Source organism: Falco punctatus (assembly GCF_963210335.1).
Source record: "Falco punctatus genome assembly, chromosome: 13".
Lineage (NCBI taxonomy): Eukaryota > Metazoa > Chordata > Aves > Falconiformes > Falconidae > Falco > Falco punctatus.
The window spans coordinates 15057683-15071666 of record NC_137593.1 but is presented as its reverse complement, the minus strand read 5'-3'; the positions used below and the strand labels follow the sequence as shown (position 1 = coordinate 15071666).

The following is a 13984-nucleotide window of genomic DNA, read 5'->3' as shown; positions in this document are numbered from 1 at the left end:
CTGTACAACTATATGTCCCTTTCCCTTGCTGCTAGTACACATCTGACTTCAGATGGCAAGCAAGCTCAGCAAGCTAATCCAGCAGAACGTTTGCTCCCTCTTCCAGCAAGATTAAGTTTTCTTTAATTCCCTAAAGCAGCTCACAAGATGAGACATGCAGCAGCACTGGCATACCAGGGAACAAAGCAGGTGTGAGTTGCACCAACATCCTTCCTAGTCACTAGCAGAAAACCATTTATATGCTTACAAGCAGGAGAATCCAATCTTGCTCCCAAATCCAGGCTCTAAGGAGACCCTAGTTTAGAAGGGCCAGCCAAGCAATGGGCAAGACAGATCAAAGGGAAGCAAAAAAGGCAGGTGTGGCAAAGCCACTCTGAACCTGCAGACCAACTGCCTCGGCCACATCTCTCAGAAGTTTCCCAGCACTCAATTAACTATTAGACAAACAATTTAACTATTTTTTAAGAAGGTTTATGGACTGCTGTATAATTTATAATCATAAAGTCCAAAGCAACCAAGTGCTAGACATTCAACATATACTTCTGACAGAGATATTGCCTCAAAGAATTCAGTTGCAGGTATACAGGTGTGCCAAAACTGACAATATTTCTCTTCTGATGCAACATAGTTAACAAGATTTCTTCAGGCTAGATTACACCTTCAAAGAATTTTGAACTGTCACTAAACACTTCAGACTAAATTATTTACTGGTGTAAAATACTGAAAAATCCATTTACTTAAATAAACCAGTGCTAGTTTACATGACACAAGAAGACGGTCCAAATTCACCACAGTGAATTTATTCATGTCAGTTGTTTAGTCCCACAACCCCCTTACTTCAATTCCCAGGCGTAACAGAGTTGAACAAAAATAAGGATGAACAAAATATCTGCAGCAACGTACAGGACAAACAAGGATTTTCTGGACATTTTATAGCACTTTTTCACAATATAGATCACCTGTTCACAGAAAAAGCAGAGAAAATCTTTAGGAAGTTCATTCTAAAAAAGGTTCACTGTAGTCTGCCTAATCTCTTACCTAAATTTTTAAAAGATGATATTTCAGAGTCATACATAATCTACCTCCTAGAGACAATTAAATTGTGGTTTTATATTTTTTTAAAAGATTCTTATGAGAAACCTTACTGAAACAGAAGTGAACAGGAATTATTTAAAGAATACTTAAATATTCCCATGCCCTAAAACGGTGACCCATACCCACAGCACTATGCAACTCTGTTATTCCAGAGATTCAAGCCATATAGAATGTCACGTTCATGGACAAAAAAAATCAATTATGCAAGAATGCCCTTAACTACCAGAGAATTTAATAAAAAAACGCAAGAAAGCGGTAACTACAGTTCTCTTCCAAATGGCATGTGTATCAAAATCCAATTCATATTAGACATACACATTAACCCACTGTCTCAAGTGAAAACAAATGTGAAAGCACAGTAATGTATCTTCTCTACACAAAAGGAAAACAGAACTCTGTGCTAGAACAGCTTTAACATAAAAAAAGTGAAAGAGTGCTTAAAAAAACAAAACATTGAAAAGGTTCAGAAGTTTACCTTCTTATACTCACTTCCTTTCTCCTCCAGATTTTAACCCCCTCTACCCACACAGCAATACACTCCCAGGTTAGTGCACACTTCAAACAACAAAAACTACAAACGAAACACAGAAAAGCATGCAGCCTGACTGATACAGTCTGTCCTGGATAAGTTTTAATTTTTACTGTACAAGGCCAACCCGTGCTTTGAAAGACATTAAGAATAAGTGAGGATTTTAGTAAGTCTAATCTTTCTAATTCAATAAATGTATAGAAGCTTACTGGGCCCAACCCTCTCTGATGCTGTATGAACAGCAGCATGATAAAACAAAGTGGCTTTAGACCATTTGCATCTGACCCTCAAAGTTTAAATACTTGTCCTTGTTCAGTCACTGCTCCAGTTTAAGAGTTAAACTAAATCTGAAAGGACCCTTCAAAAGACCCCTCCAGCAACTGAAGATGTTGAGAAACACTATTTGACATTCAACACCTCCACTCCTGCATAAAAGGACTAGGATGCAGTATGTCAAATGCAGATAGACAGAAGAATCTAAATAACCACAGCCTTCCTTCCAAAAAAAAAAAAAAAAAAACCAACCTTCACATCTCTGACATCCAGGTACCATTCAGCAGAAAACAAGCTCTAACGACTCTTAACAACACAAGCAACAATACAACCAAATTTTGTATAATCTTGCTAAAATGAATGTAATTCAAACAGTAAGTATATTAAGATGCTAACACATTACGTACAAGTCTTCCCTATAGTCCAGTTAAAGTGCTAAACCAAAAGCTAAAGTTTAGGAAAAATCATTGTGCTCTCTTCATACAGAAAGAGAGAAAGACACAAGACAAAAGGTATGCTCCCCTATTACAGAACTGAAGTTAACTTGCAAATTTTTTGTCTGTAAAACCCAGGAAGACTATGAAAGCCAAATAAAGCCTCTTTGCAGGTGAACAGCAGTACACACTGAAAAGCTGAAAGCCTGTGGCGGACAGAGAAACTTCCGTAATTTAAGAAAAGATATGTGGTTCTGTATTTTCAGAACTTCTGCACTTATCATGAGATAGGACATTCAGTAGTATTTTCAGTTTAGGCCTCAAGATACAATAAGCTAGATGATTTGAAATATTAGAACAGGTTTTATGATCTTGGGATTTTTAAACACAAGTTCAGTACTTTGAGAATGAAGCAGTTACTCAAAAGCACCAAGTTTGCTTTCAATAGCTAGAGCTAAGACAAAAACATAAGGCATTTCAATTTCACCCCCCTTGACCAGTTTCAGTTTGACATTGTATCTTGAATAAAACTGTTTATAACATATTTATTTAGGTCACAGTGTTCCATTATATGTCAAAATGCACATCTAGTGTTAAATGGAAGTACTTACGTAATACTTTAGGTTATGGATATCCAGAAACAATACAAACAATGTAAGATACACATAAACATTTAACAAAAACACCAAAAATACTCATAGTGAAGAAGTTCAACTCTTCCAGTACGCCAAGGAAAAGAGACCAAAGAAGGAACAGTCAGACTGTGAATGTTCTTTTCATATGTGGTCAGAAAACAGTAAAGGAAACAGTAACGAAAACATTGTATTTCACAGAATTACTTGTGTGAGAGGGATCATTTCTTTATGTAAAGGACTGAACAGGTAATCCTGTACTACTGTTTCACACTGTCATTTAAATACTGACTTTTTCAGTATTCAAAGACTATCTTCTCAGAGTATTTTATTTTTAATGTGATACAACCCTGCAATCTTTCTTGAAAGACTGACACCTGCCTAGTGCAAAATCTCTCTGCACTACCAGAGGGTCACAACTATTTAACCATAAATCCTTCTGTTTGTTTGGGATGCTGATAGTATAGAGTATCTACTCTGTATTAACAGCAATACACATTTTCATTTCAAGATAACTAAAGCCTGTGCATAGATAGTCTAAGGTATTTTAAAATACAACACTACCAAATTAATTGCGCTTACTAAACTGTCAGTCTGCAAGACACACTTCCTACTCGCATACAGCCAAAACGACATGAATAAAACCAGTAATAAAGAATTCTGCCAACTGTGCGCTGTACGAGGTGCGGAACCACCCTCCTCCTGCACCTCCAGCTGCCCCCCAGCCCCCCCAGGCAGGCTTCCCCCGGGGCCAGGCTGGCTGAACTAGGGCAAGGTAAGGAGTCCTTAATGCATTCAGACAGACAAAAAGCGCCGCTGACACGCCAGTCCAGTAGAAAATGCCGCCATCGCTCAGATCCGACACAAAACACCTAAAGTGGATTCTGGATATTTGCTAGATATTTTTAGTTTGGTCTTAAAGTGAACAGCATCTCTGTTCTGGCAAAATTAAAATCAAAATAGTCATTTTCCTTCTACGGCTTTCTTCCCAAGCTTATTATTTAAACATGAGAATGTCATAAAAAAGGGATGTGCAGTTTCACAAAAAGGAGGAAAGAAATCTGAATTTTATAGCAAATAGTTTCCAAATTGCATCAATAAATATATCCATATTTTCAATTGAAAAATGCTTTGGACACATGAAAGGTAAGTAGATTCAAAGCAAGGCAAATTCTTCTCTCCTGGAAATAAAGCATTCAACTAAGTTTCATAACAAATCACTCACACTATCAAAAGATCCATGAAAATTTAGACTCCTCCCTCCCAACCTGGTTGACATTTATTCAACGTCAGCATTTTGTGAGATACATTTATCTAAAAATGCATCACACATATGTACATATGTGTATATGCACAACTGTTCCCAGTTTATAAAATACAGTTAATTTTTTTTTGTCAAAAATAAACATTGATACTTGGAAACACCAAATACGCAAAATAAGTTTTGGAGAGAAAGATTTCTGAATCTCTGTCTCAAAAGTAACTCCACATACATATCCCTTTAATTTTAAAGGGGCCTCCCAGTACTTGGTGTGCTATTCATATCCTTCAGATTTCATGTTAATTTTACTGAAAAAGGCATTTTTGACACTACACAACATATTCTGTTTACTATTGTCAGGATTACCAAATTATACATGTTTTATTACTCTGAAACCTAAACAGTTGATGTAGTCCTAAAATGACTAAATGCCCGAGGGTACTGTTAAACCCAAACCTGCCACTAACAATTGCTTCCATCAATATGATGTCAGGAGGCATTTCCAGCCCTGCATCTCAGTGCAAGTCTCCTGTGTATTTAATTCTCTACAGCTGAAGAAAATGAAAGTCAAGTGCAATAAACTGATTACATGATGATTAATGCTGATTAATGAAGAATGACGACATTTTACATGCGGTGTTCAGTAAATTCCAAATGTTGTTCAAAGGGATCTTTAAGCAGCAGGCATGATAATTCATTACTTCTGTCACAATCACCAAGAGCGATAACAGAGTAAGGCATGGAACAAAATACACACTATTTAATCAGAAATTCAAGGTACAGTTGCATTAGACATAATGGCAATCATTCATTAAATGCAGCTTACATTTCTAGGAAAGTCCTTCTATAGACCCACCTTACATCCAAACATTAAAGATATTGTGTTGTTGGTACATGCTACTTTACAGTGGCATAGCATCGGAGAAAAACAATCCAAGTTTTTTATGCTAGGAGACATTTTTTCAGACCCTGTGCACTTCAATCGATCCGTGACTGAGATTCCAGAAAAATGCCTCTGTAAGCGCTGCTTGCTGCCTGTCTTTGACATTTAATCTAGGTCCATAGTGTTCAAAAATAAGCCTTTATATAAATAGGTTGAATCCTTCAGGAAAAATTTGCTTCACGTTAGAAACCAGATCTTAAAAAAAGAGCAAAGAAAAAATCCTGTGTCCATTTTTAAAATTTTCGAGTCAGCTTTACATTTAATTACGTTAGCATCAGCTTGAAGTGACAACTGTCTCACAGCCCAAAGTAATACCCAGATCCTCTCAGCCAGAGCCCAGGGTTAGATCCACCAAGGCAGCTCCACCTACTGCAGTGCAAGGGCTGCTATCTCCTCCATGAAAACAGAAGCAACTCCAGCAGAGCCACTCTGCTCAGTGTGCTGGCTGCTTAGGGGAGGGGCGAGATGTTGCAGCAAGGGACTCGTTACACGGCCCGATGGAGATAAACCCAACGCTTCCTGCAAGGTGCTTTCGCACTGCACCAATGAGCATGTGAAAACTCGTTTTAAAATCAGCTGTGCGTAATTATAAAACCAGGGAAGTTGTAAGCTTAACAGCAGGGAATTTGCTGATCTGCAGTTTGCACTAGCTTTTCCAAGGAAGTGTCAGCAGACCACAAAATGAATGGCTATGGGATATTTAATCCTCGTTTTCAAATATTAAACGTTCAAGGTTATTTGACACATGTTAAAAAAAAAAAAAAAAAGAAAAAGAAAAACACCACAAGTTTTCTAACTGCTGAGTAAAATTCATACAGGTCTACCAAAAACAATACTAGCACAGCTACAGAAATACATAAGTACTCTCCACCTTTGACATACAATGAAATCAGAAGCTGCTTCCCACCCCCACTTATCTCTAGGAAATCATGAATAATCCAGGCTACGCATCAATTTGGTTGAGGAACTCTCAGCAGAGCATTTCAAGCAACTGTACACGTGACCACTTAAAACAAATTGAAGACAAAAAAGCTTTTTTCCTCAGAACTGAAGGATACTGAATTCACCGCCTCCTTAAGATTTGTGTTCTTTATTGTGTGCTAACAAGTCTAAGACACAGAACTACTTTTAAAATGGTTTGTTTGGGTTTTGGTTTGTGTTTCAATCAAGCCTCATAAGGATTCAAACTTTATTTCCTTTTTTAAAAGTACAATGGTCCCTGCAGGATTTCAATGTATTTCTATATGTCAACAAATTGCATTACAAAATTTGATAAAAAACACGCTCTCTGTGATTTCTCTGCTCTTGTACCATAAACTAACAAACCTTTGCAAAAAGCTTCAATGAAATAATGTTAGACATCACTTCTGGTTTTAATTGTACTTAACAGTATTGTAAAAAAGCATTTAATACTTCCAAGAGAAGACTTTTTAGGTACACCCTCTTTATGAATGTGACTGTTCACCTAAGTTTACACCCATAGCAGCCTTCTGTCCTCTCCCTTTTACTTCATCTGGTTCACCTGATAAGCTCCCCTTGAGGCACAAAGTTTAATGTAGTGTAAAACTGGCATCCACACGTACAGCTCAAACTAGTAACTTCATGAACTACACCGAGACAGTAAATTTATGTAAATGTGCAGATTGATGAAACCAAAACTAAAGCAAGATGTCTGGAGAAAAGTGTGTAACAACCCACAGTAAATCTCAAAATACACTTCATTTGCATGAGGACCTCTTTCTTGGTAGAACAGGTAGAATAAGGACTGCAGATGACCGAATTTCCACACTAATAAGTATAGCTTTATTTCCACCACATGCCATGACCTACATTTTTTCACCAAATAGCCTTAGATGTCACTGCCCACAGTAGGTCAACTTTTGCATGCAAATGCAGCAATCACTAACACCCTGCTTAATCATCATGGAAAAAGTAACAAAGGCTATAAAGACCCAACAACAAAAAAAGAATACACCTTCTTTAAGTCATGTTAAGTTTTTCTGTCAAAAACATTCAAATCCAATGGTAGCCCTAAGTAGAACTGGATGAATGATGGAAGAACCTAAAACCCCTTTATTTTCTTTCAGCTGGCTGGGGATCACAGTACACAGCCTCTCGTCCAAAGAAATAGGGCAAAGCACAACTGAACACATACTGAAACACCACACATGAAAAAAGAAAAAAATGTGTAAGGGGACAGAACACAGTCAAGAGTGCTTACCAAACACAAAAATGTTCCTATCCCACAAAACAACCTTTTCTATGCAGCACAAATCAACAGATCTTACTTCCACACCTCTAATCGCACTGTAATAATATAATTTCTCACTAAAATTATACACAAGTCAAATGCATGGCAATTTCATGACAACAAATAAACTCAGAGCTAAAAGCAGTTCTTGAATGCTGCAGAAATAGCTTTTTGTGATGCAGAAAATATAAGAACTAATGTGCCATGGGCATAGAAGAATCAATAAGAGAAAGATATAGACTACACATCTACAAAAGATTCCATCAGTAAAGAAGAGAAAGCTTAAGTAACTTCAGGCAATTACATCTACACTGTTGATGAAGACTACAGAAAACATCCAAATCTTTCAGCCATATATTTGCAGCTGGAAACAAATAAATTGGTTACACTGCAAAACTGTCTTCATCTTTATACAAAGATGGAACTTTTTTGTTATTTTTTTGTACACATCTTGCTGCCCACAAGCTTAAAAATACAACTCTTAAGCTTGTAGAATTAAAATATATCCTCATATATTTTGCTGAGTAAATCCAGAGATTTAACTGTAATGAAGATTTCGCTTGTTCTACTTGTACTATTATTGGTACTCAAGGCCTTCTTAAATACACATTTGTGAACATAAAGCTTTCCAAAATACAAATTTATAATACGTTATCAAGAAACATACAGAACAAGAGAATATTTGGAAACCTACTTTTCAGCTCTAAAGAGGCATATCCCCCATTTATTTAACTATTGCTGTTTCACATTGAAGGTTGGCTTTCAAAACACAAAAACCAATTTATTAACACGACTATGTCATTGATAAGAAGAATATGGCCTTAACTCCCTAACTATCAATCAATACTCCCTCCCAATTTTATCAGTCTGTATGTTGTGTCAACACATACAAGCTTGAGCTCCTACAGTCACAGCCCACTGTTTCCATGCTGGTTTACACAAAGCAACAATTTTTGAACTGGGATTGCAAGATACACACAGTGCCAGGGCTTCATCTACTGCCACCACATAGACAGCCAAAAACACATCAGCATTCACTAAATATAGGGGGGAAAAAAAACCCTAAATTTACTTCTTGCACAGGATTGCTTCCTCCTGATGCTATACAAATGTTAAAATGACAGTTTTAGATAGAACAATCTAAAGAAACCAATTCAAATTTTTAAAAATTTGTGCTTACTCAGAAGTGTTACCAGTAAAAGCTGACCGGTTTCATCCTTATGAAAACACTACATAAAGTGATTTGCCTTTATTTCAAGCTTTGTTTGAACATTTACTTGGCAATAACCCATCTTCATGCATGGCTCCCATGTGCTCAATAGAAATATCATCATCATTACGATCTTTAATTAGTGAGCAAGACTGATTTTGTTACCATAAAATAAGACAGCCCCTACTTCCAAGTCTCCTTGAGCAGTATGAATATCGGACAGAGAAGCAAGAGCTATGCAGCATCAAAAAACCACACTACAGCACTTCCAGAAACTGAATGCTGCTTCTGTTCAGCACTTGCCAACTATTCTTGACTGAACACACATCGTACCCGTTTCATCAATCCATGTGTTCACCTACATCATCAATACAAGACAGGTTAGGAAACAGCAATCTCATCAGTAGCAAGACCTGGAGCTTTTAAAGAAATGACTAAGTGAAGGTCTAACTTGACAAATGTGTCAGCTGTTCAGACTGCCAAACCAAAGGGGAAAAGACTACAGTAACTTTTCTATTTCTTCAGACAGAATATGTCCCTTAAGTAGTATCACTGCAGATACCAGTCAAGCTATGGGACACTAGTGTAGATCCCTCTTCCCCAGAAGCCTGAACTGGTACACTTCCAGGATACTTAATATAATCCAAAAGTAAAAAGAAAAGATGCTTTTCAGCATCAGAATTATTTAAATCGAATAAATTTATTTTAATCTCTGCTCTGCATAATCTTAGTCTGCATGGTCTTGAAAGAATACACATAATTCCAAAATCGGTCTCTGTAAAGAAGCTTGAATGCTGGTTTAGGATTACCTCTTACTAACAGAGAGCTCTTACGTAATGGCTGTAATGATTCCTTGCTCCAGCACTAGTAATTTTATAACCATTTTCTATAATGTAACTGAAATTTGAACACTAGTTTCAATACAATTAGTGTCTGGTGCAAGCTGCATCCATCAGCACACCCATGAAGCTCTCCTTGGCTTTGCGGTTCTTGCTCCCTGAAGTATCAGATGACCATCCAAGCCAATTTTGAGAAAGCAGCCAAAAAAAAAAAAAGTACTTCTTGTTCCTGCATGTTCCTAAATTGCCAGAAAAATTGTTTGCACAGTACTTTGAGGCAAACAGGTTTATTTACTAAAAACACTATGAGTTGAAAATTCCCCTTCTAAAGGGTATCTTTAACAGTTTATACATACCTTAGAAGCACCTTTTTGTCAGCTTAGCAGGTAAACCTGTTTGTTTGCAGGAGTTAAACCAGTAGTCACTGTTGCACCTCCAGTTCAGAATGCTGATATGCATATGACCCTTATTAAGAAGCTTAATACTTTCATATACAAAGTTTACAGTGCCCACTCAACCTGACCTATATGTGCTGAAAATAATCATCACCAAACTCTCAAAAATTGAGAGAATCCTTTCTATTGTTTTGACACCAACAACAGAAAAATATTTTCTGGGATAATTAGCATGTTGTAAATATAGCTGTCTGTCTTTTCAAAATCTTGAGTAATATCACAGTCTCGTTAACTTCAGAAAGAAGGTGAAATGTTACTTTGGAAAGAGAAATTTTGATTAATAGTTCCATTTTTTAAGACTTGCCCTGCAATGGCATTTAAGCCTAGAACAGGTCCTAGGAATAGAAACTTTTCAGTGGGTGTTTGTGATTTTTCTCCCAGTTTATTCCAAGTCTTAAACTGTTAAGCATAAGACAGATCTGGGACATCACTCCGATGAAGCCCATCATAAGCTTTGGTAAGTCAAGCTGAAAAACAGACACGAAAACTTTCTTTCCCAAGTGAGTGACCATCACTCTGGGCATTTTGAGAAACTTGCTTTTGGAGTTCTCTTCAGTCCAAAACAGAGAAGGAAAATATACCAGAGGGGTCTGTGTTATGATGTCCTCTAAATACAAAAAATAGTCAGGCTTCAAAATACAAGATACAAAATAATGACAGACTGAAGAGCATTCAGAAGCAAAACTTCACAGACGTTCCTGACAATTACCACTGGATAGAGGCCCAATGTATTCCGAGTGTGATTTCAAAGATATTTAATCATATCATTCATCTGTCATCCCCTGCCTCTTAGTAATTCTAACACTCTAGGTTAATTTCAGCCAAACTGACTGGAGGGATAGAGATGTCTGAGAATATCATTTTCAGAAGTAGCAGGCAAGGGAATAAATATCAAAAAATCTCCAATAAAGGAAGGGAGAGCAGGAAGGGTGTACAGCTGCCTAAGCAGCAACATGCATAACTTATATAACAAGAAAGATATGAAGAATATCGGGGGGGGGGGTGTGGGGGTGTACAGTAAAACTCTCTCTATATATATATATAGTAGCTTATATTAAAGCAGTAGCACACCTTGACAAAAAGTTACAGGAGGTCATGCTTTGTAAGGCAGGTACAAGGCCATTTCATGTTTTGGAATTAAAAAGGCCCAGAGTAGAACCTCCTCCCCTTCTCCTGATGTTTTGAAAATATTTTAGCACTACTAGAGTATGCCTTTACATATTTAGTTTCCACACAATAATTGCTGAGAATTAAGGGGGTTACCGAATTGGCTAGTATGACTACTATGAAATCTGGAATCCAACACTACCTTTTCCCTAGCTGGAAACCACCAAAAATTGGGAGAAATTCTTCAAAACAGACTAGGAAAGGACTGAAAATAAATTGGTTCCTTTTGCAAGACTTCAAGTTTGACCCAATAAAGTGGATGTAAACGCAGCAGATCGAGGAGGTCAGGTAGGCTTCAGTCTGTTAAATACACTGCAGAAAATTAATTTCATTATATTGACAACATCTCTGGGGGGGGGGGTGGGGGGGTGGGGGGGTGGGAAGGTGACTGTATTCTGAATAGACTATACTGTGATTAGAATACAACTCAACTAGGAAATCCTTAAGACCCAAGAAGTACTACATTACTTCAAACATATTTAACATGTCTAGAAACAGTCTGGTGGGTTGGAGTCTGGATGGCAAGTAAGCACCCACCCAGTCACTCACTCACTCCCCCCCACCCCACCCCAAGGGATGAGGGAGAGAATCAGAAAGGCAAAAGCAAGGGGAGAAACCTCACAGGTAGAGATAAACAAGTGAAGGGAAAAAAAGTAACCACACATACAAGTGAGGCAAGGCACATCACTAACCATCTCCCACCAGCAGACTCACAGCCAACCTGAGCAACAGCTACTTTGGAAAGACTTCCCTCCAGTTTTATTGCCAAGCATGATGTTAAAAAATATAGAGTACCTCTTCAGTCACTTTGGGTCAGACACTCCAGTTGCGTCCCCTCACAACCTTTTGCCCACCTCCCCCCCCCCAGCCTACTTGCTAGGGCAGCAGAGTGAGAAACAGAGGCAGCCTTGACACTGTGAGCACTATTCAGCAACAGCTAAATTAACACTGCTGTGTTAATCAACAGTTTGTCACAATCTGAAACACAGTACCATATGGGCTGCTGTGAAGAAAATTAACTCCATCCCAACCAAATCCAGTACCAGTCTGACCTGAAAAGCCCTTTATAATTAACAACTGAGAGATCTTTGCATTCAAAAAACATCGCTGAAAACACTCTTAAAATAAAAGTATGCGATTATTCTGAAGTTGCCTTTGATGTGTTGCTCCCATCTGTCCACAGAGGAGAAAAAAGTATACATATTTAGCCCTCGATAGTTCCACCCAACCCTCAATGAGATTTCTAGTGAACAGCCATCAAATTCCAAAGATAAAACTGATAAACTATAAAAACCCAGTAAGTAACAGACCTTCTGAAAGATGCAAAAGCTTTACACCATTGTCTCATTGCCTCCTACAACCTCAACGAAGCTTCCACCCAACTTGTATTTGAAGTGGATAGACTATAAACTCAAGTGATAGATTATTAGCCAAGAGAGGTTATGCTTTCAAGGCAACAGTCAGTGGGAAAGATTGAATCCAGCAGCACGAGATTATCTGGGACTGCTCTCCCCAGTGTAAAGACCAGGCTGGAGCAAGGACCTTATTCATCACCCTTGATCATTCCCTGTAGGACCCAGGCTGACTAGGCTTAGCATATCCTCCAAAACATCATTTTCGTGAAGCATTTACCAGGGTGAGACAGAAGTCAAGTTTGATCCATTCTATCTTTTTGAAAGAACTCCTTTTGCAGCAGCAGTTTTCAGTAGTGGAATACCTTTAAATGAGCAATGAAACACAGCCAAGAAAAGTAGCTCTGCTTCTGAGTAATTCTCAAAGTATTAATCAAGCACCTGTGCCTCCACTGGAAAAATAAGGGCACAGGTAAAAAACAAGTAAAAATGAGGGAGAGGAAATACACTAATAATACATGCCTTTTATCTGTTGAAGCTTCATACTACACCAGTTTCACTTCAATAGCCATTCATGCTGCCTTAATACAACACCAAGAAAAGACTGCCATTTGACATGTTTCTGCTCTACTGCTTTGATGTAGCACCAACAGAGCAGAGGCCAAGAGATAGCCAGTGGAGATGAAGCACAATACTGATAACTGTGGTTTTTTCCTCCTCTGCAGGCAGTCAGAAGGTTGTTCCCAATGACAAACACACATCAGTCCTCCAGTCCTGCTGCTTTAAAGACAGTGAAAACAGATCATGTCTCAACTATAAAATACTTTACAGAGAGCAGGACAGAATCAAGGCAGCAATACTGTTTTGTGCATGTTCAAGTATCTGCCATACATTTCCGAGTACACAGAGGATTGTCGCTAGGTTCTGTAAGAAATAACTGTTTTCAAAAAGACTTCTTCATACAACGAAGTTGGTACAATGCTTAAAGGAGAAATTCCCATAGCACATTTCTTCTTGCCATTCTAATAGATTTGAACATTTCAAAAACAGAGATGACTCCTTCCTCTAAAAAGGAAAAGATCCATAATGTTACTATTTGACTCTAATGGATAAAAGAATTTGCTGGCCTACAGTTTCCATTCATTGCAGCTCCATCACTTTCTCCACCTTAAAATGCAAATCTGCTTACAGAAAAGGACTAAGATTGCCATCTCAATCCAGACAGGAAGGATACTGGCGATTTACGCTTTATTAAGTGAGAACATATAAGGAAAACTGTTATTGCCTGCAGACCACTGACCCTCCTGCCATTTTCTGGGAAAAATGGTAAAGGGGAGAGTTACAAGGCGGTACAGAAAAAACAGGTAGAGACCAAGGCTTTGAAAGGCTTCTAACAGGTCCTCTTGAAGCTTTCTCATCCACAAATTAAGGACTCTCAGGCAGGACAGACAGACTGTTACATAGGTTGCAAATTTGCTGAACCCCCAGGCTCAACTGCTGATAGCATGTTACCTGGCTAGCAGCTGCAACAAGCAGAGCACCC

At 38.1% G+C, this 13984-nt stretch overlaps 1 protein-coding gene across 11 annotated transcripts in view; it reads right to left on the bottom strand.

Annotated features, from left to right (window-relative positions):
• Positions 1–13984, bottom strand: part of DLG1 (discs large MAGUK scaffold protein 1) — a 176252-nt gene that overhangs the window by 110689 nt on the left and 51579 nt on the right. Inside the window, exon 1 of one of the 11 annotated variants that reach the window (XM_080410099.1) lies at positions 5081–8392. The exons of the other annotated variants lie outside the window; for them this stretch is intronic. Within the exon in view, the coding sequence (XP_080266225.1) occupies positions 5081–5272 (192 nt within the window). The 5' untranslated portion in view covers positions 5273–8392. Of the gene's footprint in view, positions 1–5080; positions 8393–13984 lie in introns of those variants that run through there. 11 annotated transcript variants of the gene reach the window in all.